The sequence below is a fragment of the Oncorhynchus kisutch genome, linkage group LG15, assembly GCF_002021735.2.
Source record: "Oncorhynchus kisutch isolate 150728-3 linkage group LG15, Okis_V2, whole genome shotgun sequence".
Classification (NCBI taxonomy): domain Eukaryota; kingdom Metazoa; phylum Chordata; class Actinopteri; order Salmoniformes; family Salmonidae; genus Oncorhynchus; species Oncorhynchus kisutch.
Window position 1 is genome coordinate 59,498,543 of NC_034188.2, and position 22,903 is coordinate 59,521,445.

Below are 22,903 nucleotides of genomic sequence, written 5' to 3' on the forward strand. Positions count from 1 at the left end.
AGGCATTGGGTGAACCTGGTTAAAACAAACCAACAAGAGCTCCCATCGGATAGTTAACTAATCATGTGATCTAAATTGTGTATTTAAACCCCTTTTATTTTGGGCTTCTAGGAGGCAGCATACAGGAAGGGATGCAGTCCAGAGGCATTGCTACTGAGGCTTGTGAAATGAACTTAAAAAAAATATATATATATATATATTATTTTTTTTTACAGAAAATGGACACCTGCCTTCCAAGCTGCATCACCTCCTGAGTCCCCTTTTTGGTTCTCGTTTAAATGTTTTACTTGTATTGGTTTCAAACGTGCTCCTAAGCCATAGAAAGACCACTGTAACTGAAATGAGAACTAAAATTGAACCTTGCCTTATGTTGTAAAATTGCGGGTTTGGTCTGTACTGTCTACTCAAACCTACTCGAAAAGAACCTGACTATTCTACCCCGTGATTACAGCAAGCACATTTAGCTGCATTAATTGCTTTAGATGTGGGGCAGGTAGCCTAGTGGTTAGAGCGTTGGGCCAGTAACCTGAAGAATCCCTGAGCTGACAAGGTAACAATCTGTCGTTCTGCCCCTGAACAAGGCAGGTAACCCTCATAGGTTGCCATTGTAAATAACAATTTGTTCTTAACTGACTTGACTAGTAAAATATTTTTTTTTTAGATCCGTCAGACATGATCTTAACCAAATCAGACATTTGCCTACTGCGCGTTGCATTATGGGACACAAAGTGCAAAAAGGATTAGCACAGGGAGGCTAGCTAAAGAACCTCAACGAAACGGTACAAAAATGTACGTTTTGTTAACCTTTTAACAACAATTTGAACTATCGACCGCTCCAAGTATTAATGAAAATCTCAAATTTATCTGTGTTTGGCCAACGAATGTTTCCCAAACACACGGAATTCCAAAGAACGGGCTAAATCGACACCGATAACAGACTGCTTGCAAGCTAGGCTGCTTTGTGCTGTTGCACGCACAGCTGTGGTGTGTTTACATCGGCCTCATTTGACTCCACAACCCGAGGCCGATCAAGTCGAACAACAGACCGAATCGTACACTGTTCTATCTACTGAAGGTATATTTCGTTGCATGGTCAGTAACTCGACCTCTGAAAACTGGTAGTTAGCTAAGTGTTGAAAAATTGGTGTATGTGTAGTTTGCTAGCCGGTCAAGTGAAACGTTTTCATTAACTTTACATTATCTAGCAAGCTAGTTCACTTAACTACCTGGTTGCCTGTCGAAGCCTTTGTTAATGTTTATAGACAGCTAACTATAGTTGCTCTTTGTTTTGACTTTACATAGCTTTCTTTGTTAGCTAACTAGCTTGTTCGCTAGCCAACTAGCTAGCTCGCAACGTGTTGTTACTTGCAGCATGTTAATGTTTACAAGCGAAAATACTGGGTTCAGTTTAGTCCCCGCCCACTTTGCCTGTAAACATAATGCCTGTCCCAATTTTGGACGACCTCTGTTAGCTAGCTATTTGATGTTGCATTTACACCTGATTTGATTTGTAAGAACTAAGAAGTTAATTGCAGCAGCTAACAACGTAGTTAGCTACTTTCATCGGTATGATGATGAAATCTCAAAGTTAGTGGAGACAGTTCAAGTAGGAATAACGTTCTAAAAATGTATTTCTTAATGCAGGCTACTAGGCCTAGCTATTGTGTTTGTTTCGCTTGAGACTTCGATTTTGTGCTGTTTCAACAGTGCATTATGTTGGGCTATTTATGGACCCTTCACCTGGAAAAACGTTAGGCTAGTTGTTGAAAGTTCAAACCTATCAATGTCCGAGTCGGGTTTTGAATTAGGTTAGCCCAAACTTAGAATCAAGATAATATGATTTTGAAAGGTAGACAACAACCCACACTCCTCTCCTCAACTGCAGCTAAAATCAGTGGTTCAAGCCTAATTTGCGTTGCCTTTATTGGGCCAACAGCCGGGGAGTATTTCCTCTTTTTTTCTTAGTGAGGGCAGCAAGCTCTCCCAAAGAGAGCCCCTTCAGGAGAGAGTTTTGTTTGATGGAAAATCTCATGCCTCAGAGCAGCCACATGTCGGAGAAAGGGAGGGAGACGGGCAGCTGCACTGCATCCTGTAGTGCAGTGGTTCCCAAATGTGTTATAGTCTCGTACCCCTTCAAACATTCAACCTCCAGCTGCAATACCCCCTCTAGCACCAGGGTCAGCGCACTCTCAAATGTTGTTTTTTGGCATCATAATTTTGGCATCATCATCAAGTTTGCCACACACACTGTACAATACATTTATTAAACATAAGAATGAGTGAGTTTTTGTCATAACCTGGCTCCTGGGAAGTGACAAAGAGCTCTTATAGGACCAGGGCACAAATAATAATCAATAATTTTGATCTTTATTTAGCCATTTTACATATGAAATCTTATTTCTTAATAAAAAATTGTGAATAACACACCACAGGTTAATGAGAAGGGTGTGCTTGAAAGGATGCACATAACTCTGCAATGTTGGGTTGTATTGGAGAGTCTTAAATCATTTTCCACACACTGTCTGTGCTTCGATTTAGTTTTCATGCTAGTGAGGGCCGAGCATCCACTCACATATGTTGTGTCTTTGGCTATGCCGGATTAAGTGATATGACGTGCTATTCTATAAAATAATTTCTCTGTAATTAATATTACCTGATTAAGCTAATCAGGTTAATGTAATTAACTATATCGGGGCTCCACAAAATAATGTTTATAGAGCTGTTATCTTCCGAATAAACTCTTAAAGACCTGGTAAACTTTTACCTCAATAGGAGTCAATATTTAATCGTCACTTTATTTAGACTCATCTGAAAGTTGGAAATTCTTGGTTATCCTCACGAACCCTGGCTAACAAGTTGAATCAGCAATACAAAATGTGGTTTAATTATTTATTTACTAAATACCTAACTAATCACACAGAATTACATATACACAGAATGAATCCTACATTGATGGGACCTGGTGAACGGAGCCGATATAGCGGCTGGTTACACAAAGAAAAGGGGGGGGGGTTTGAGTGAAAGAGCGGAAAGACTGAGGAACAAAGGGAGAAGCTATGCTATCGTAAATACAGTATCTTATGCTATCGTAAATACAGTATCTTATGCATTCTAAATTACCGCCCATTTGGAAATGGAAAATGCAATAAATATTTACTCTGAGCTGCGCTTCGATCGGTTGGTCGTAGATGGGAGGCCGGGTTGTCCAGTATGGATCTCTGGTCCTCTGAAGACTGTCTAGTGGTGAACTGGAGCATTGAAGAATGGATACATCGTCCGTCCTTTCCTAGCCCACGTTTACAGCGACTGCTGCTAACTCAACGGCTAGGAGGTATCACTTCTGGAGTGAATAAGAGTTCAAAGTTCATACCAAGTTGCCATACTTTTAAGCTCATGCTATATTCTGGCTAGTATTGACAAAATTCATCCTTTCGGCGTGTTGACCGTCATCTTCACGTTGAAATTCGATGCTGATTTTGTTAGTTTATCTGAGCCCTTTTAACGTAGGACTGTCGCCCTAACGTCCTCGGAACAGAAAGTTAATTTTTTTTGTCAAGGGGCTTATATAGGATTGGGAGAGAGGGCTGTGTTTCATAGTTTACAACCCATGTCTGTTCACTTGGGCGGGGCCTCTGAGTGAGCAGAGTGTTGTTCTTCTGACAAACCGTTTTCTCATTAAGAAGCTAAAAATTACATTTAATCTTTTCACAAATAGTTTCAAATTTAAACATTTAAATTGCACAACAATTCCATGTGAATCTGATAACTAGAATGTGTAGATTTTCCAAGATACAGTTCATGTCGTCCTATCATCAGTAATCATGTCTCAGACGCCAACTGAACTGACATCATATTTATTAAGTCCCAACGCATATTTTCAACTGGTTGGATTACCGAAATATGGTTCCGTTTCCCATCTTTTGACGTCACTCTATGTTAACAAAGGGATTCTCAATAGTTACATCGGTAGAGTAGAGAGAGGAAAAAGGGGAAAGGTATTTATGGGGGTCATAAACCTCCCCACCTCAGGCCAATGTGATGACACATAGGGACGTAGTAGCAAAGGGTCAGTGTCTTAACAGCGCGATTTGCCAAGGCAAGAAACTCTGAGCGCCTCCCTTTCCAGAAATCTGGCAGTGGCTTCTGATTAAATTACATTTTCACAGAACCACTTGTTGCAATTTCGATGAGGCTCTCTTGTTCAAATATCGGTAAGTGAACTGGAGGCAGGGCATGAAAAGGAAAATGAATCCAGTTGTCTGTGTCATCCGTGTCAAGAAGGTACACGCGTAATTGCGCACCCAGCTCATTCAGGTGCTTCGTTATATCACATTTGACATTGTCCGTAAACTTGAGTTCATTTGCACACAAAAAAATCATACAATGATGGAAATACCTGTGTGTTGTCCTTGTTAATGCAGACAGAAAAGAGCTCCCACTTCTTAATCATAGCCTCAATTTTGTCCCACACATTGAATATAGTTGCGGAGAGTCCCCGTAATCCTAGATTCAGATCATTCAGGCAAAAAAAAGCATCAACCATATAGGCCAGTTGTGTTAGAAACTCGTCACCATGCAAGCGGTCAGACGTGGAGATTATGGTCAGTCAGGAAAACTTTAAGCTCAACTCTCATTTTTAAAAAAGTGTCAATACTTTTCCCCTTGATAACCAGTGCACTTATTTATGTTGTAATTGACCCCCCATAAACGTAACAGACATATACCAGGAGCTGTGCCAGGCCCGCCACGTCTGTTGACTCATCCAGCTGTAACGCATAGAATTCACTGGCTTGTATGCGAAGCAGTAATTGTTTCAAAACATCTCCTGCCATGTCACCGATGCATCATGAAACAGTGTTGTTTGATAAAGACATTGTCTGTATAGGTTTTTTGGCCTTTTCCCCCAGCATTGTCCCAGGTATATCCGCAGCAGCAGGAAGAATTAAGTCCTCCACAATAGTGTAGGGCTTGCCTGTCCTATCCACTCAGTAGCTTATCATATAAGACTCTTCTAGCCCCTTCTTATTAATGGTATCTGTTGCTTTTATACATGTCTTACTACTCGAATGTCATCTTTATTCTCGCTCAAAAAACTCCCGTGGCTTATTTTTCAAATGGTCATGTTTAGTTTCTAAATGTCTGCGCAAGAGTGAAGGTTTCCCGCTAGAGTAACGGTTAATGTGATTGGATGTTAATTATTTGACAAGGCTACCTGTATTTGACATTGTGTTGTTATTTCGCTGAACACTACATGGTTGAATTTTATTTTTGGCAGTGAAACGAGGCTACTCGGGCGAGAAAAAGACCTCACCCAAATGTATAGCTCGGTTGGAAAATATAAATGTACGGTTTGAAAATGTGATTTCTTCCCCCCGATTTTTGAAAAATTTATATTTTTCTTTAAAAAAAAATGAATAAAATGTGAATCACATTTTTCTTTGGCGTACCCCCGACGACATTGCCCAGGTTGGGAATACCTGCTGTAGTGGACTCCACATGAACTTGTCTTTCATCATGATGCATTTGCTTTCGTTATTGTTACATAACTTGCCATTTTAGTCTACTTCCCTCACCCTCTCACCACCTCCCTTGCCACCTGCTCTCTTTCCTAGTCATTTTTTGGATGAAACCAAACTGGACCTTTTAGGTTAAAATGATATTCTTTTACACAATGACATTATTTGTTTGAACAATTTTGGCTTTAGGTTTTCGTTGGAGTGTAGAATAATGTCAGCAGCACTTCAGTTGTCCTCAACCATCAACAATGGAAAAAGCAGATTGTTTGGTGTTAGGTTAAGTTTATTTCGAGATTTGTTAGGTTAAGTTTGTTTAGAGATCTTCTCTCTAAAACATTGCAAGAGCTGTAAATACATGGTCTCTGGCTTTGAATATCCACATTAGTTTATGCTAGTAGCACATTTGTATATTCCATTTTTTTGGATGCATCTTGAGGTTGACAGACCTGAAATCAATCTGAGGTTCAGTGGGTTTCCAAATGTCAAGAGGGATGTTTCTCTTGGCTCTGCACTCCTTCATCGCTGTTTTTGTTTGTGCATATCTTTTGCCACTCTGTTAAGTCCATGTGAGGCTAAATGAAAGTCCCCCCAGACAATACTGACAGTTGTCTGTTAACACTTTGTTAAGTTGTCTGTCTGTGTGGTTACTTAGGCTAAACTGAACTCCTCTAATCCTATCATCTGACAGTGTAGGTTTACTACACGGCGGTATTTTTTTTCAATACCATCACTGGATTTATATTCAGGTTTTTATTTTTTATTTTAGTATAGCCACTGTTTAACATCCATAAGGATAATGAATTACAAACATTACATTGACTTTATAGCAAAGGCCCAATGTAGGCCAACATTTGTAGACTAATTTTCCATTCTTCCTGTAGGTGAAGGCCCTCCAGAGCAAGTACGCTAAGAAAAAGATGGGGGTCAAAACCTTTACCCACAGTTCCCCCACGCACAGTCAAGAGATGCTGGAAAAGCTAAATGCCTTGCGCAACGAGGGCCACCTCTGCGATGTCACTATCCGGGTGCAGGACAAGTTGTTTCTGGCGCACAAGGTGGTGCTGGCCTGCTGCAGCGAGTTCTTCCGCTCCAAACTAGTGGGCAGGCCTGAGGAGGAGGACAAGTTTGTGTTGGACTTGCACCACGTCACGGTGAGCGGCTTCACCCCTCTGCTGGAGTACGCCTACACCTCCACCCTCTCCATCAGCACGGAGAACATCATCGACGTTTTAGCCGCCGCCAGTTACATGCAGATGTTCGCCGTGGCGAGCACATGCTCAGAATTCATGAAGTCCAGCATCCTCTGGAGCGCCGGGAATATGGGGCAGGAGAAACCGCAGGAGTCGGCTCTTGGCGAGAGCGCTTCCTCCCACTGCGCTTTGACGCCGTTGGATAGCAGCCTGTCGCCTGTATCCTCTGACTGCAGCGTGATGGAGAGGAACATCCCTGTGTGTCGCGAGTCGCGCCGCAAACGTAAGAGCTTTATCATGATGTCCCCAGAGAGCCCACTCAAATGCACCTCGCAGATCACCTCGCCGCAGATGCCCAACCCATCCCCGTCCTCCTTCTCAGAGACCACCACCCAGCCAGTGGACTCTTCCCTGGCCTTCCCGTGGACCTTCCCCTTCGGTATCGACCGGAGGTTCCACCCAGATAAGCAGCCCAAGCTTCCTGAGAGCCCACGTCGTCTGGACCAGGCAGGACCCTCGGAGGTGAGCCGCCGGCTGAGTGACTTCCTGGCCTGTGAAAGCTCCATTAAGGCGCCACTGTCGCTGGCGGGCCCCGAGGAGGACATACATGTGAAGGTGGAGAGGCTGAGTGACGAGGAGGTCCAGGAGACGTTGTCGCAGCCCGTCAGCGCTTCCCAGAGTTCTTTGAGCGACCAGCAGACAGTGCCCTGCAGTGAACAGGTCCAGGAGGACCTCCTCATCAGCCCACAGTCCTCCTCCATAGGTATGGGTGTCACGTGAGTGGACAAAACACTCCAAAGTCAGTCTGTCAGATGTTTTCAGACCTCATCAGTAGTCTTGTGTCAAGCTGAGTCTGCAACACATGCCAACGGTTGTGTAGATATAGCTATATGCCTGACCCCAAAATAATGGAAAAGCCAGGCCTAAGCACAGACTCTGGTGTGCATATCTTTTCCATTCGTTTTGGATTGCGTCATGTAGCTGGGTCTACAATACAGATGACCTAGGATGTGGACTTATCTCAATACAAGATCACCAACTTTTTTTCTCTTTACACTTTTTGGGAGTGTAATTTCCCTCTAGATTTAAAGGGCTAATCTGCAGTTGCTACATTCTTTTTTTTGCTTATAAATTAATTATATTTAGGCCTACCCATTGATTCTTGAAAAATAAAACCTAATATTGCCTTATGAACTTTGTTCAACTGTCGTACCCCATCAGAACCTGAAATATAATGTTGTTTTACTCAAAGTAACAAAGTAGGCCTAAATATAAACAAACATGTTTAAAACTATAATTTTGATATCATGGATGGTCAGTCCTTGCATCGATAGTTCTGTCTATGAATTTGAGTGGCTATGTTTCTCCGGCCCCATTCCTCAGCTGTTTTCCCAAACAGTGGCAGGGAGGATGCTTTATTGTTTCAACTGCGGATTGCCACTTTAAAGCTATTCAGTCTTTGCATTGGATCTGTGTATGGGTTCTATCCCGAACCATGTCTTATGGAAATCAGACTGAGAAAGAACTAGTAACTGGTGGAAATTATATTTGTTTTTTGTTTTGGCATAGGTTCGATAGATGAGGGAGTCACAGAAGGGTTGCCCTCAATGCAAAGTACATCCAATGCAGGAGGTCATGCTGAGGATGATGAAAGGTAACAATATGATTGGAAAATACTTATATTCTTTAAATGTAAGTGGAAATATCATGATCACCTTCCCTGGTTTTCAACTCCATTCATTTGGAAGGTTTGATAACCTTGATTTTCTTTTGTTCAAGCTAATCTTGCATTTATGTAAGATGTTCCATTTTGCCTTCCAACTGGTATGGAACCCTTGAGGTCTTGATGTTATTATGATGAAGCTAAAGGAAGGTTTTCATCTGACACCCCAAGGTTTACCACATTTGTGTCTACCCTCACTGGAGCACCACATCCTCTTTCTTGTTTCAGATTAGAAAGCCTCCAATACCCTTACCACTTATACATAAGCCCTTCAACCCGCCCTGGCACTAACGGGCCTGACAGACCTTTCCAGTGCCCCACGTGTGGCGTCCGATTCACCCGCATACAGAACTTGAAGCAACATATGCTCATCCACTCTGGTAGGTAATTTCCACACATCCACTATGCAGTTGAACAGGGCTGTGTAGACTAACTACTGCTCTGCGACCTCTAGCAGCTATCTGTTATGTCGTATCTGTTTATGTCATAGGTACCCATCTGGAAAGTAGCTCATGTGATTTGTACTGTATTTACGTTGCCCTCTACAGTAGTTCCATGCGTCCTCTATTCACCCGATGATAGGAGCCGGAGATTAATGGTATGAATGGCTCGTTAATGGTTTGACTCATGGCACACTGTGGAGAAGAATGAAGGGCATTCCAGGGAACATTGATTTTGGAAACACTTGGGGCTTAGTGTCTCCCGCCTCGGCTGACATCGGAAAAACACACTCATCAAGTGCACACATACCCAAACTCGTGCACACATAGCCAAACTCCAATGACAGTGGAACATTATAACAGGAAATGATGTCAGCCAAATATCAACACAAATCTCAACTTGAGTCTTAACCATCACAAACAAGCAGTGCTAAGTTCAAGGAGATCATGTGGTGCTGTTTCACCTTTTCCAGCCCTTGATAAGTTTTATTTTGGAGTGTAATGTCCCATTAATATCTGCTATAAGCTTGAAGCATGATGTTCTCAGTGATAGAGAATGCCTACTTTTAAGTTGTCTATAAAGCCAGTTAGTAGTTGTCCAAAAGTAATCAGGCTTGCATGTGGACAGTCCCATTTGTGTAGCCATGTACGGTTACAGCATGTGGAAGGTAACTAACTATAGGCTGCAGGCAATGACTCCACATTGTGTCCCAACATATAATGGGATAATGGTCTTTGCTACTCCAAGCTTTAGACACACTGCTCACATTCATCAATAAAACCACCATTGTATTCATAGGGGTTCTATCCCCCTGCCAATGCACACATCCACAAGACCCAATTATGAAATTGGTATAATGGAGTAATCCATCAAAGCAAGAGGGGGGGGGGGGGGCTCCTGTGTGGTATTATTATTATTCTGAACTGGCCAGTTAAGTATACCATAGAGTAGGGCTGACTCTCTGGTTGAAAAGACTTCATGGGGCTCAAGTCTTTTTCTTCAGGGTCATTTAAGCTCGACCCATAGTGTTGTATTGTATGCAGTTAAAAGTAATGCAGTTCACTTCTGCTTAAATGTACTTACTCTGGCTCTGCGAAAGGAGCTTCATTGGAAGTTCACGTCAACGTATGCCTCATAGAGCTGTCAATGTATTTTTATATTTCTCATTGAAAAAAGTCTGTCTTAATCTTAAAGTTGTGGCATGTTTATGAGGGCCATAAATAACTGAATCAACAGAAGCCCTTTTTGCCCTTCGTATTGTTCCCCTGGTCCGATCGGCTCAGAAATGCTTGTTGCAACTAGTAATGCACCTATATGACATTTTTTGCCAATACCGATATTTTCCTTGCCAAAAAACCCGATACCGATATAAAAAACTTTAGTGGCCTTTTAAGCATTCTAGTACAGTTAAATAGTTAAAATACACACATGGACGCAGCGGTCTAAGGCACTGCATCTCAGTGCAAGAGGCGTCACTACAGTCCCTGGCTCGAATCCTAGCTGTATCACATCTCGCCGTGATTGGGAGTCCCAGAGGGCGGCGCACAGTTGGCCCAGCGTCGGCCGGGTTTGGCCGGGGTAGGCCGTCATTGTAAATAAGAATTTGTTCTTAACTGACTTGCCTAGGTAAATAAAGGTTACACAAACACACCACACTGACCAAAAAGTTATTTTGTTGGCATTTACGTATGTCCCCATTACCAGTTAAACATAATCAAAACCTATTTCTTTCACTTACTTGCTATGCTGTTTCGTTGTTCAATTGTTCAGTCGTTTCATTCTCAACCAGGATTTCTATGGAACGCAGTATGGTTCTTTGCGTGTCAAAAAAAATACAAGTAACCCTATTTGTAAGCTTGTTGACCAATCAGGACCTGAATATGACTGCACGTCACATAATAATTTAAAGTGCTCATACATATTTTACGTAGTTATTACTCATTGATTACACTATCACTCGCATTTCATATGTCACAACGATTCATCGATACATATGCTATGATGTTGGTAAAGTTGTCTTGCGTACCTACAGTGCTGGTCATAAAAAAAGTTTGCATCCATGAGCTAGCTATCTATGTTCTTCCACAAAAACATAGCAAAACGACAATCTGTTTCAGTAGCTATAGTTAGCTAGGTAACTATATAGCTAGGTGTCATCTAAAATAACCCTAATTCATTAGACCGTTCTTATTTGATTAGTGGTGGTCAGACCCATCTATGTGAAGCTAGCCACAATAAGGATTAGCCACAATAGTGGACTTTGCGGTTAGCCTTCAAAATAAAAGTACGTTATTGACAGTGATGCAAATGAATATAAATAGTAGAATTATGCCATAATTGAATAGATCATGCTAAACGAGGTTGGAATGTTGTTATATAAAATCAGCAAAATATTTTATTTATTTTATTTCACCTTTATTTAACCAGGTAGGCAAGTTGAGAACAAGTTCTCATTTACAATTGCGACCTAGCCAAGATAAAGCAAAGCAGTTCAACACATACAACAACACAGAGTTACACATGGAGTAAAACAAACATACAGTCAATAATACTGTAGAAAAATAAGTCTACATACAATGTGAGCAAATGAGGTGAGATAAGGGAGGTAAAGGCAAAACATAGGCCATGGTGGTGAAGTAAATACAATATAGCAAGTAAAACACTGAAATGGTAGATTTGCAGTGGAAGAATGTGCAAAGTAGAAATATAAATAATGGGGTGCAAAGGAAAAAAAATGTATTAAATACAGTAGAGGAAGAGGTAGTTGTTTGGGCTAAATTATAGATGGGCTATGTACAGGTGCAGTAATCTGTGAGCTGCTCTGACAGCTGGTGCTTAAAGCTAGTGAGGGAGAGAAGTGTTTCCAGTTTCAGAGATTTTTGTAGTTCATTCCAGTCATTGGCAGCAGAGAACTGGAAGGAGAGGCGGCCAAACGAGAAATTGGCTTTGGGGGTGACCAGGGAGATATACCTGCTGGAGCGCGTGCTACAGGTGGGTGCTGCTATGGTGACCAGCGAGCTGAGATAAGGTGGGACTTTACTTAGCAGGGTCTTGTAGATGACCTGGAGCCAGTGGGTTTGGCGACGAGTATCAAGCGAGGGCCATCCAAAGAGAGCGTACAGGTCACAGTGGTGGATAGTATATGGGGCTTTGGTGACAAAACGGATGGCCCTGTGATAGACTGCATTCAATTTATTGAGTAGGGTATTGGAGGCTATTTTGTAAATGACATCGCCGAAGTCGAGGATCGGTAGGATGGTCAATTTTACGAGGTTATGTTTGGCAGCATGAGTGAAGGATGCTTTGTTTGCGAAATAGGAAGCCAATTCTAGATTGAACTTTGGATTGGAGATGTTTGATGTGAGTCTGGAAGGAGAGTTTACAGTCTAACCAGACACCTAGGTATTTGTAGTTGTCCACATATTCTAAGTCAGAATCGTCCAGAGTAGTGATGTTGGATGGGCGGACAGGTGCAGGCAGCGATCGGTTGAAGGGCATGCATTTAGTTTTACTTGTATTTAAGAGCAGTTGGAGGCCACGGAAGGAGAGTTGTATGGCATTGAAGCTCGTCTGAAGGGTTGTTAACACAGTGTCCAAAGAAGGGCCAGAAGTATACAGAATGGTGTCGTCTGCGTAGAGGTGGATCAGAGAATCACCAGCAGCAAGAGCTATATCATTGATGTATACAGAGAAGAGAGTCGGCCCAATAATTGAACCCTGTGGCACCCCCATAGAGACTGCCAGAGGCCTGGACAACAGGCCCTCCGATTTGACACACTGAACTCGATCAGAGAAGTAGTTGGTGAACCATGCGAGGCAATCATTTGAGAAACCAAGGCTATTGAGTCTGCCGATGAGGATGTGGTGATTGACAGAGTCGAAAACCTTGGCCAGGTCAATGAATACGTCTGCACAGTATTGTTTCTTATCGATGGCGGTTAAGATATCGTTTAGGACCATGAGCGTGGCTGAGGTGCACCCATGACCAGCTCTGAAACCAGATTGCATAGCGGAGAAGGTGTGTTGGGATTCGAAATGGTCGGTAATCTGTTTGTTGACTTGGCTTTCGAAGACCTTAGAAAGGCAGGGTAGGATAGATATACAGTGGGGCAAAAAAGTATTTAGTCAGCCACCAATTGTGCATGTTCTCCCACTTAAAAAGATGAGAGAGGCCTGTAATTTTCATCATAGGTGCACTTCAACTATGACAGACAAAATGAGAAAAGAAATCCAGAAAATCACATTGTAGGATTTTTAATGAATTTATTTGCAAATTATGGTGGAAAATAAGTATTTGGTCACCTACAAACAAGCAAGATTTCTGTCTCTCACAGACCTGTAACTTCTTCTTTAAGAGGCTCCTCTGTCCTCCGCTCGTTACCTGTATTAATGGCACCTGTTTGAACTTGTTATCAGTATAAAAGACACCTGTCCACAACCTCAAACAGTCACACTCCAAACTCCACTATGGCCACGACTAAAGAGCTGTCAAAGGACACCAGAAACAAAATTGTAGACCTGCACCAGGAAGACTGAATCTGAATCTGCAATAGGTAAGCAGCTAGGTTTGAAGAAATCAACTGTGGGAGCAATTATTAGGAAATGGAAGACATACAAGACCACTGATAATCTCCCTCGATCTGGGTATCCAAGCAAGATCTCACCCGTGGGGTCAAAATGATCACAAGAACGGTGAGTAAAAACTCAACTTGTCGTGTTTGGAGGACAAAGAATGCTGAGTTGCATCCAAAGAACACCATACCTACTGTGAAGCATGGGGGTGGAAACATCATGCTTTGGGGCTGTTTTTCTGCAAAGGGACCAGGACGACTGATCCGTGTAAAGGAAAGAATGACTGGGGCCATGTATCGTGAGATAGGGCATTGAAGGGCATTGAAGATGAAACGTGGCTGGGTCTTTCAGCATGACAATGATCCCAAACACACCGCCCGGGCAACGAAGGAGTGGCTTCGTAAGAAGCACTTCAAGGTCCTGGAGTGGCCTAGCCAGTCTCCAGATCTCAACCCCATAGAAAATCTTTGGAGGAAGTTGAAAGTCCGTGTTGCCCAGCAACAGTCCGGGCCAAAATACCAGCAACAGTGTGTGAAAACCTTGTGAAGACTTACAGAAAATGTTTGACCTCTGTCATTGCCAACAAAGAGTATATAACAAAGTATTGAGATAAACTTTTGTTATTGACCAAATACTTATTTTCCACCATAATTTGCATTGTGATTTTCTGGATTTTTTTTCTCATTTTGTCTGTCATAGTTGAAGTGTACCTATGATGAAAATTACAGGCCTCTCTCATCTTTTTAAGTGGGAGAACTTGCACAATTGGTGGCTGACTAAATACTTTTTTGCCCCCCTAGGGGTCTGTAGCAGTTTGGGTCAAGAGTGTCCCCCCCCTTTGAAGAGGGGGATGACCGCAGCTGCTTTCCAATCTTTGGAAATCTCAAATGACACGAAAGAGAGGTTGAACAGGCTAGTAATAGGGGTTGCAACATATTTGGCAGATAATTTTAGAAAGGGTCCAGATTGTCTAGCCAGATTGTCTGATTTGTAGGGGTCCAGATTTTGCAGCTCTTTCAGAACATCAGCTGACTGGATTTGGGAGAAGGAGAAATGGGAAGGCTTGGGCGAGTTGCTGTGGTGGGTGCAGTGCTGTTGACCGGGGTAGGGGTATCCAGGTGTAAAGCATGGCCAGCCGTAGAAAAATGCTCATTGAAATTCTCAATTATAGTGGATTTATCGGTGGTGACAGAGTTTCCTATCCTCAGTCCAGTGGTTAGCTGGGAGGAGGTGCTCTCATTCTCCATGGACTTTACACTGTCCCCGAACTTTTTTGAGTTTGTTGCAATTGAGTTTTGAGTTTATTTTTACAGGGACAGTGCACATTAATCAACATTTCAGTAAAAGTGCTGGTTTTAGCCAACCGGCTAATTTTCAACCGCAGTCCCTGGGCAGGTTGAATAATTAGTTAATTTGACAAAAATCTGTTGAAATCACACTGGATGTATTATACTTTAGAATTGCATTGGCGGCATACTTATTTCACTGTAGAACCTGACCTATTGATTGTGGATCAATGACATGGGGTATCAGTCTACTCAGTGACACCCAGAGAACATTAGCGTCGTAGCTCTTATTGCGGGACTCTGAAACAACTGTGAATTGAGACACATTTATTGTCAATCTATGTGTATCTGACATGCCCCCTGAGGACACTCTTGACACCTATTCCAAATGGGAACTTCAAATGTGTCTCATGCGCACAGTGCAATAGCACTATAAAAACATCCTTCTTCAGACACCCACATACAGGTCGAAAAATATTTAATATGCCATAAACTATTGTTTTTTTTAACAGTTTCATTAATTAATTCTAATTAACTGAATCATTACGACACAACCCTCCCTATTGTCATTTGTTACACTAATTGCACTGTTTGTCGACATAACCTGGTTCAAGCATTCATGACATTACCCTGAAGAAGGCACAGTGATGCCGAAACGTTGGGAAATACCCAATAAATTACTGGGGGTTTATATATGGAGTGTGCGATTCTCTTTATTTTGATAGTTTATAGTTTAATTTCCGTTAGTTAGCACCTCCACACAAACACATTTTTCTGGGTTTGCTCCAGCTCATGTTTTTGAACACGATTCCCGAGGAAAAACAATACTGCGTAGATGTTTTGGAGTCCGATAACTCTGAGGAGGACGTCAGGGAAAAAATATCTTTGGTATTGAGTAGACTGATACCCCATTTCATTGATCCCCAATCCTTAGGTAAAGCTGTACAGTGCAATATGAATGTCAATACACACAATAGGCTGACTGGTGAGGTGATTTCATACAGTCACAGTCCCACGATAAGAGCTACAATGCTAATAATATTTAGTAAACTCTTCACAGTTGTGTTCTGTGGGTGTCACCGAGTAGACTGATACCCCATTTCATTTCATCCCAGTTGCTTCACATTCCAACCTTGTTTAACATTATCTAGTCTAAATATGGCATGATTCCACCAATTGTAACCTTCTGCATCACTTTCAAAGAGGTACTTTTATTTTGAAGGCAAACTGCTAATTCCACTATTGTGCCTAATCCTTATTGTGGCTAACTTCACAACACATAAACCGGGCCGGTCGACCCTCACTAGCCAGATGAAGCTAGCTGGCTGCTTATAACGTTAGCTTTGGGCAACAGGGTTAAGTAGTTAGCTAGCTAGCTATTTAATTTCATGAACTGAAGTTCAATTTCAATAGGCAAACAACAAGTGGCAACCTAGCTAATACTTACTCACATGGATTCCTAAATCATTGCTAAGAATAATGAAAATGACTGCAGTTTCTACTGGTCATTGTTTTCAGGCTGGTTGTATTGGTGCAAGCTAGGTACCAAGATAAAGCTAGCTAGCTACCCCAGAAGTTGCGGTCAAACAAATAATGCTTTATTACCAACAAGGTATTGTAAACACATCGTTCGTGGCCGGTGTTTGCTTGTTTGCTGACTTTTTTGTACAGCTTTGACTGTGCTACTGATAGTAGTGGTGGCGCTTGGCTTGCACGTGCAAATTCATCACGCACACCATTCTATAATGGAGCTGTGTTATTTGATGTGTCAAATAGTGTTCTTGTCAAACAGTGTTATTTGATGTGTATCTTTTTTGACACGCAAAGACCCAAACGGCGTTCCATAGTATGTCATGAAGATAATAGCAGTGACGCTATTACTGTGATACTCCAATAGCACACTTGGTAGTGGGTACCGGTGCTGACCAGTCGCGATAGCCAACATCACCCACGACATAGAACAGTTGATTGTCAAGGGAAATGAATTCCATTATCTTGCCGTTAATGGATTTCGCCTTTGAGTTCTCTCGCTGAAATGTTCTTACTCTTTCAAACAAGTGCTCAACTTGTTGACTGCTCGATCCACACAGCATACATTGTGGGCTAGGTTAGGAATGCTGTGTTGCGCAGAATTTTACGTGGCGTCATTACGTCATATACCTACGTTATATAGGTATACACATCAGCTTTGACATCGGTTTTGCACATCGGCGTTTAAACTAGACATCAGGCCAATACCGATGTTGGCATTTTTAACTAATATCGGCCGATTCCGATAAGTTCACCGATATATCATGCATCCCTAGTTGCAACCCATGTGTGTCATTGAACCATGCGGGATATTGGAGACTGGATGCCTCTGTCACAGTTTCTTTGGTGTGCATGCATACTATACTGTAGGTCATACAATGATGATTACTACCTGTTTCTGACACATTTTACACATCTATTTTTAACACTCACACTTAATGTTTTTGTGATACATTTTTAACACTGACATCTTTTTTTGTTTTGTGATAGTTTTAACATTGACAATTCTAAAAATCAATGTCTTATTGCAGAATTCATAGTTAATCTATTGTAGTGATTCGAATGTGCGACACAAGTCCTCTTTCTTTTCATCCCTTTTTCAACAGGCATTAAGCCTTTCCAGTGTGATCGCTGTGGGAAAAAGTTCACACGGGCCTACTCCCTAAAGATGCACCGGCTGAAGCACGAAGGTAAACGCTGTTTCCGGTGCCAGATTTGTAGTGCCACATTCACGTCCTTCGGCGAATATAAGCACCACATGAGGGTGTCCCGCCACATAATCCGCAAGCCCCGGATTTACGAGTGCAAAACGTGCGGCGCCATGTTTACCAACTCTGGCAATTTAATTGTACACCTGCGGAGTCTGAACCATGAGGCATCTGAACTAGCAAACTACTTCCAGAGCAGGTGAGGAGTCCCGGGGTGTCGTCCCTTCATTTAATCAGCTTAATGTAACACGGGAAATAAGGAAAAAATTCAAATAAATCTCCCATAGTGGCCATGATCAGGGAGATATGCTATTTCAAGCTTTTCAGAATTGGTTCATTAAACAGGTCCAACTAACTGAGCATACTGTGAAACTTACAGTACAACACATATCAGTCATGCTGAATATGTGGTTCAAAGCAGTCTTTGGCCACTTTCCTCAAAATCCCTATATATGTCTTGGCTCAAGGGAAATGTAGCATAGACTATTACATGAGTTACTATTGTGTATTTTGTTGTCCATTTTCTTAATTGAACCATTCCATGCTTTTATCTTAGTTACTTGCCTTTGGGAAACATACAGTATGAAATTATACGTGCTACGGGCTTTTAATCCTTGCGTCTCGCAACAATTTGGATAAATTACATAACCTATTTCTGTCAGAATAAATTTTGCTTTCCATATAGGAATTTCACTCAGTTTAAAGTCTTTTATTCAAATGTATAGCTCATAGTACTTAACGTACTTCTACATAAAGCAGACATGTGCTCATATATTCTAGACTTTTCCACTTCTTAATCAAACTCAAGCCCTCACAGGTTGGTAGGGCTCAAAAGGGCCATTTACTTTAAAAAATGTTATAGTATAATGTCTATGCCTGAGATCATAACAGTGTATGGAAAATTCTTTGGCGATCCAGTTTGATTCTCAAAAAACAGATCGCAGGCCTCACACAGGCCTCACATAATGATCTGTCACCGTATTATTTTTCAAGAAAATGTACCGATTTCCATACGTTTTTCATTTTGCCTTTAACGTCAACCATATTTACTGTGTGGTCTACTTCATATAGGAGGTTTAGAGACACTTTCATCAACAGCTTTCTATCGTCTGTTATGTCTCCACATGGTCCCAGTGATTTCCTCATGCCCGACTACCTGAGCCAAGTGCAAGAGGAGGAGACTCTGGGGCAGTACGAGCTGGTGGAGCACGGCTTTGAAGGCAACCATTCGTCTGTCCAGATGCCGGTCATCTCCCAGGTCTCCTCCACCCAGAATTGCGAGAGCAGCACCTTCCCCCTGGACCCTTTATCCTTGAAGGACGAAAACGTGTCAGAGGAGCCAAAGACAAATGGCAGTAACAGCTCCCCGGACGGCTCAGAGGAGGAGAACGCCCACATCAAAGAGCTGGCTTCCATTACGATTGAGTGACTGTCACTTCCTAATTGTCCCACTTGTTCCCCCTTCCAATCCAAAGCCCTGACTTTGGAAAGTGCCTGAGATTGCCCTTCTTTAGCGAGCACCACTAGAATTAGATGTCTTAACTTTGCTAACAAGTAGTTTCTTTCCTTCCTTATTGGATTGTTGTTTTTTGCATAATGATCGTTCATACGGTAGATGCTGTGTTACTTCTTGAGTGCCGTCGCTTCGGGCAAACTGTTAGTGTTACTAAATATGATTTGATAATAGAATGCTACGTTGGATTTTGTCGTGATTTATGTGAGAGGTGTGTATGTATTCCTTCGTGAATAGGGACACAGTACATTTAAACCTAAAAAAATATATATATATATTATTTGAAAACTTGAAATTGCATTATAGAGCTCTCATTGTCTCTTTCTTTACGCGCAATATAAATGAACTGTAGCTACTACACTTGACTTGTGTTGGGTGTTGTTCATAATTTAGGTATCTACTGTGGCTTTGACTCTCAAAGGTCGGGTCACAAAGGCATGGCAGCATTTCATATGTGAAGTCAATCGTTAATTCATCAAGAGAGACGCACTGCAACGGCTGCGCTTTCCGATATCTAGAAGAGCTAGGCTAAGTTCAAATGTGAAGTTAAAGTGTAGTTAATTTGTCGGACCTATTTCATTAGAAATACTTGTCTCTAGCAGTTCTTGTGTGATGGAAATCTCTATACTGACATATTTGTAATATGTCAGCTGTGTGACAAAAAAATCGAGTCTCACTGTAATTAGTGGTTAAATTAAATAAAACATTTCAGTGAGGTAGAAGTAATATGTAGGTGACTTATAACTAATATGTCAACTTTGGTGACATATAACTACTATGCTTCAATGTCACTATTTTGACATACAATGAGACCATGTTGCATTTGGTGGAGCATGTGTTGGTAGGAATATTTCTTCCTAACTTTACACAGACGGTTTACTTTGGACATGAATGTGAGTGACATTCTTCGGACTAACGTTGTACTAATCAAGTGGTCAGCACATTAGAATTTAGAGCTGGGTGCCTTGCTTTTACTTTGAGTTTAGTTTTGTAATTCTGTGTATATGGAGCCAGGAGAGGTCTTCAATAACATGGCCAACATGACATTGCTTTGTATCATTTAAGTGTGATCGATAGATATTTTCATCTTCATAGTGTTTTCGGTTCACCTTGAGATTTTCAGCTACATTTTCTTTGTCACTGCTTTTCAACAGAAATCTTGCCCTAGCTTGGACACCTGTTATATTGAGCCATCACTAGTCAGTTGCACATCACCATGCCTTTATAATAAGGTGGTGATACTCCATTGATTAAATGCTACTGATATTTATTTCTTCATTAAGTGTAGTCCTTATCAATTCATTAATCTTGGTAGTCCTGCAAAAAAACAAAAAAGGACTTTTGCGTTCCATGAAATGCAAAATAGATTACAAACTCTGATGGTAACATTAAAAATATTACTAGCAAAATAAGAATTTGGTGATATTTAACATGATGAATCTGTTATTATTTTTGTTTTGTCATTTTAGCAGATGCTCTTATCCAGAGCAACTTACAGTAGTGAGTGCATATCTTGGGCTCAGAGAAGTAACGTGTGTTTTATAATCATATAATGGGTGCTCAGAGATTTGACATATGATTGTCTCGTGCCATCCAATCAACCTTTCCTAAAAGATGTGGCATTTAGCCTAACCACCCTATGTCTGGGTAACAATCAAGCTCTCCTATTGGACCAAATGTTCCCAGTCCCTTTGGGGGTTGGTGTATCTACCATTTTAATCTATCGTTGCTGTTGACATGATAAAGTAATGAGGTAATCATGCTTGGTTTCCCCATGCTATTGAAATATTGTTCACAGGAAATGTAATTTTCTCTCCGATAGACACTGTATCATGTGCGTTGGAGAAACTAGCCTTTATATAGGACCTTGCATAGCTTCAAGCTGCACAATTTAAAATCTGTAGTCATTTTATTTTTTCACGCGTTTGAGCATTTTAGCGCTTAAGTAAGCTTGTGTTTTGCGTGTGTTTGTTTCTGTTTGTATTCACATACCTTTTTCATAAAGAAATGCTGCTGTTTGTTGAAACTTAAAGTGCCCAAATATTTTTGGTGAGCCTATTGTGTGCAATAAATGGACAAGCTGTTGGGTTCTATGTTTATATTTTGTGTCTGAATAATGAAAGAAAAGAATGTACTGTTTTTCGTATTGTTGTGTACTTACAATGTGATAAATTAACTGAAGAAAAACAAGTGAGAATCCACTCAATCTGTGAAATCACCAACGAAGTGTACATCTTGATTTTTTATTTGATTCTTTTCAAATTACTCCTAGGATTGTGAAATGCACGTTCATTTGAAAGTCCTGTGAATCTGAGAGCATGCGTTTTCTTTCTTCTGTTTGCTGTTCAATAAGGCCGTGTTGAGGTGAGATGTGTTGAAACCTCAGCACGTATCAGCGTTTTGTTCTTGATTTTTCTCCAACTAAAGTTTTTACAGATATTAGCATGTCTTTCCTTTGTTCCCCAGATGTAGCTTCTCTTATGTGCAATGTTTAAAACATGTATTGACATATATGCCTTTTCAATGTGTACATGATATATACATTTCCTGGTTCATATTGTTTGTTGAAAATATGACAAAATGGTAGCTCTTAGTTATACATTATATATTTTTGTGACTTTTGTATTACAATTGCTGTTTTATGAGTATGCCATCTTTTGGATATTCTTGTTAAATGTGAATACATCAAATACATGTTTAATACATGTTTAAGGAGTGTGGGCCTTTTAATGTTCACTTTGTTGACTGTCTGCAGACACACAAACATACATATATATATATATATATATATATTGTATATTCTTTATACTGTAGATTAATTTCCAACTTAGTTTGGATGATTGAAAAATATGTTGTATTTTGTGACTTTGATATTTAATCTGTAGTTTCATTTAACAGTTTTAAACATCCCCGTAATGCAATTTGCATATGGTGCAAGAGCAAAAATGTTTGTGGTTTCATAAGCAAGTGTTGAATGTTCAACTTTTCCAGATAATTTCCAAGATTAACTGTTCTAAACTGATGAAACCACTTTCTACTGCTATACAGTTAATGGATGTTCCCAATTCTGATCTGTGTTTTTTCCTAGTTTGCAATTATATTGTGAAGAGGGGTGTTTTGTACAGTACAAAAAAAACGACTAAAATGTAAATAAAAACTTGCATCGACTCCCACCCCCTTGGTCAAGTTATTTATTTTTGAGGACATGAAAGGACAACGTATCTGGTATGCATCACTTACGCAAACATCTGACTGGAGCACATGTCTATAAATATTTTTTGGTGACTATATGCCAAAACAATAAAACCCAAGCTTTAGCGCTTGCCTAATGAAGGTGTTTGTGGTTCCTACTCATAATCATGTTTCCCACTGTTTATTGCTAAGAAAAGCACTATGGGCTACAGATTAAGTTAATCAAATATACTTGTTATTGATTATTCTGATTCATTATATATTGGCATGTAAATATTTTACTTTTCATGGCATTCAATTGTAAGATGCATTATGTGGTTGGTAAATGAAAGTAATAAATAGGGTCTTGCATGTGTTGTAAAATAACTACATGCCCCTCGGATCCAGACTTCTCACTACAGTTCAGTCCAAATCTCTGTAATTGCTTACTGGTGCATGTCCCAGATTACAGACAGTTTTGATTAAAATGTGGAAAACAAAGATTCAAAAGATAACCTTATGTGGAAAGTGTGTTTACTTTAAGTAGTGAAAGCCCATAGAGTGAGGTCTGGACTATTAAAGGTGATTTATGATATGTTTGAGATGATCCCAACCACCTGCGTATAATTCAGTGTCCCTTTGTTTGTGACTCCGAATTGGTCTTATTTTATAGAGGAATTAGGCTAGTATCAGTGAAGCTTATGTTATCAAAGTCATTACCGTGGATGGATTACCCTATAAACTAGCTATAGG

General features: G+C 40.8%; 1 protein-coding gene across 3 annotated transcripts; it reads left to right on the top strand.

Annotated features, from left to right (window-relative positions):
- The first annotated feature begins 704 nt into the window (after positions 1-704).
- LOC109905608 (zinc finger and BTB domain-containing protein 44) lies at positions 705-22,152 on the top strand. Of its 3 annotated transcripts, none has more exons than XM_020503078.2 (6): positions 705-1,092; positions 6,398-7,469; positions 8,276-8,360; positions 8,658-8,809; positions 17,365-17,448; positions 18,601-22,152. In XM_020503078.2, the coding sequence occupies exons 1-6, from the start codon at positions 1,090-1,092 to the stop codon at positions 18,624-18,626; spliced, it is 1,422 nt and encodes a 473-aa protein (XP_020358667.1). In that variant the 5' UTR covers positions 705-1,089; the 3' UTR covers positions 18,627-22,152. The 3 variants fall into 3 exon arrangements, with proteins under 3 accessions (XP_020358667.1, XP_020358666.1, XP_020358665.1); XM_020503077.2 differs by having other exon boundaries at positions 712-1,075; positions 17,365-17,665; XM_020503076.2 differs by having other exon boundaries at positions 723-1,092; positions 17,365-17,665.
- Positions 22,153-22,903: the final 751 nt, after the last annotated feature.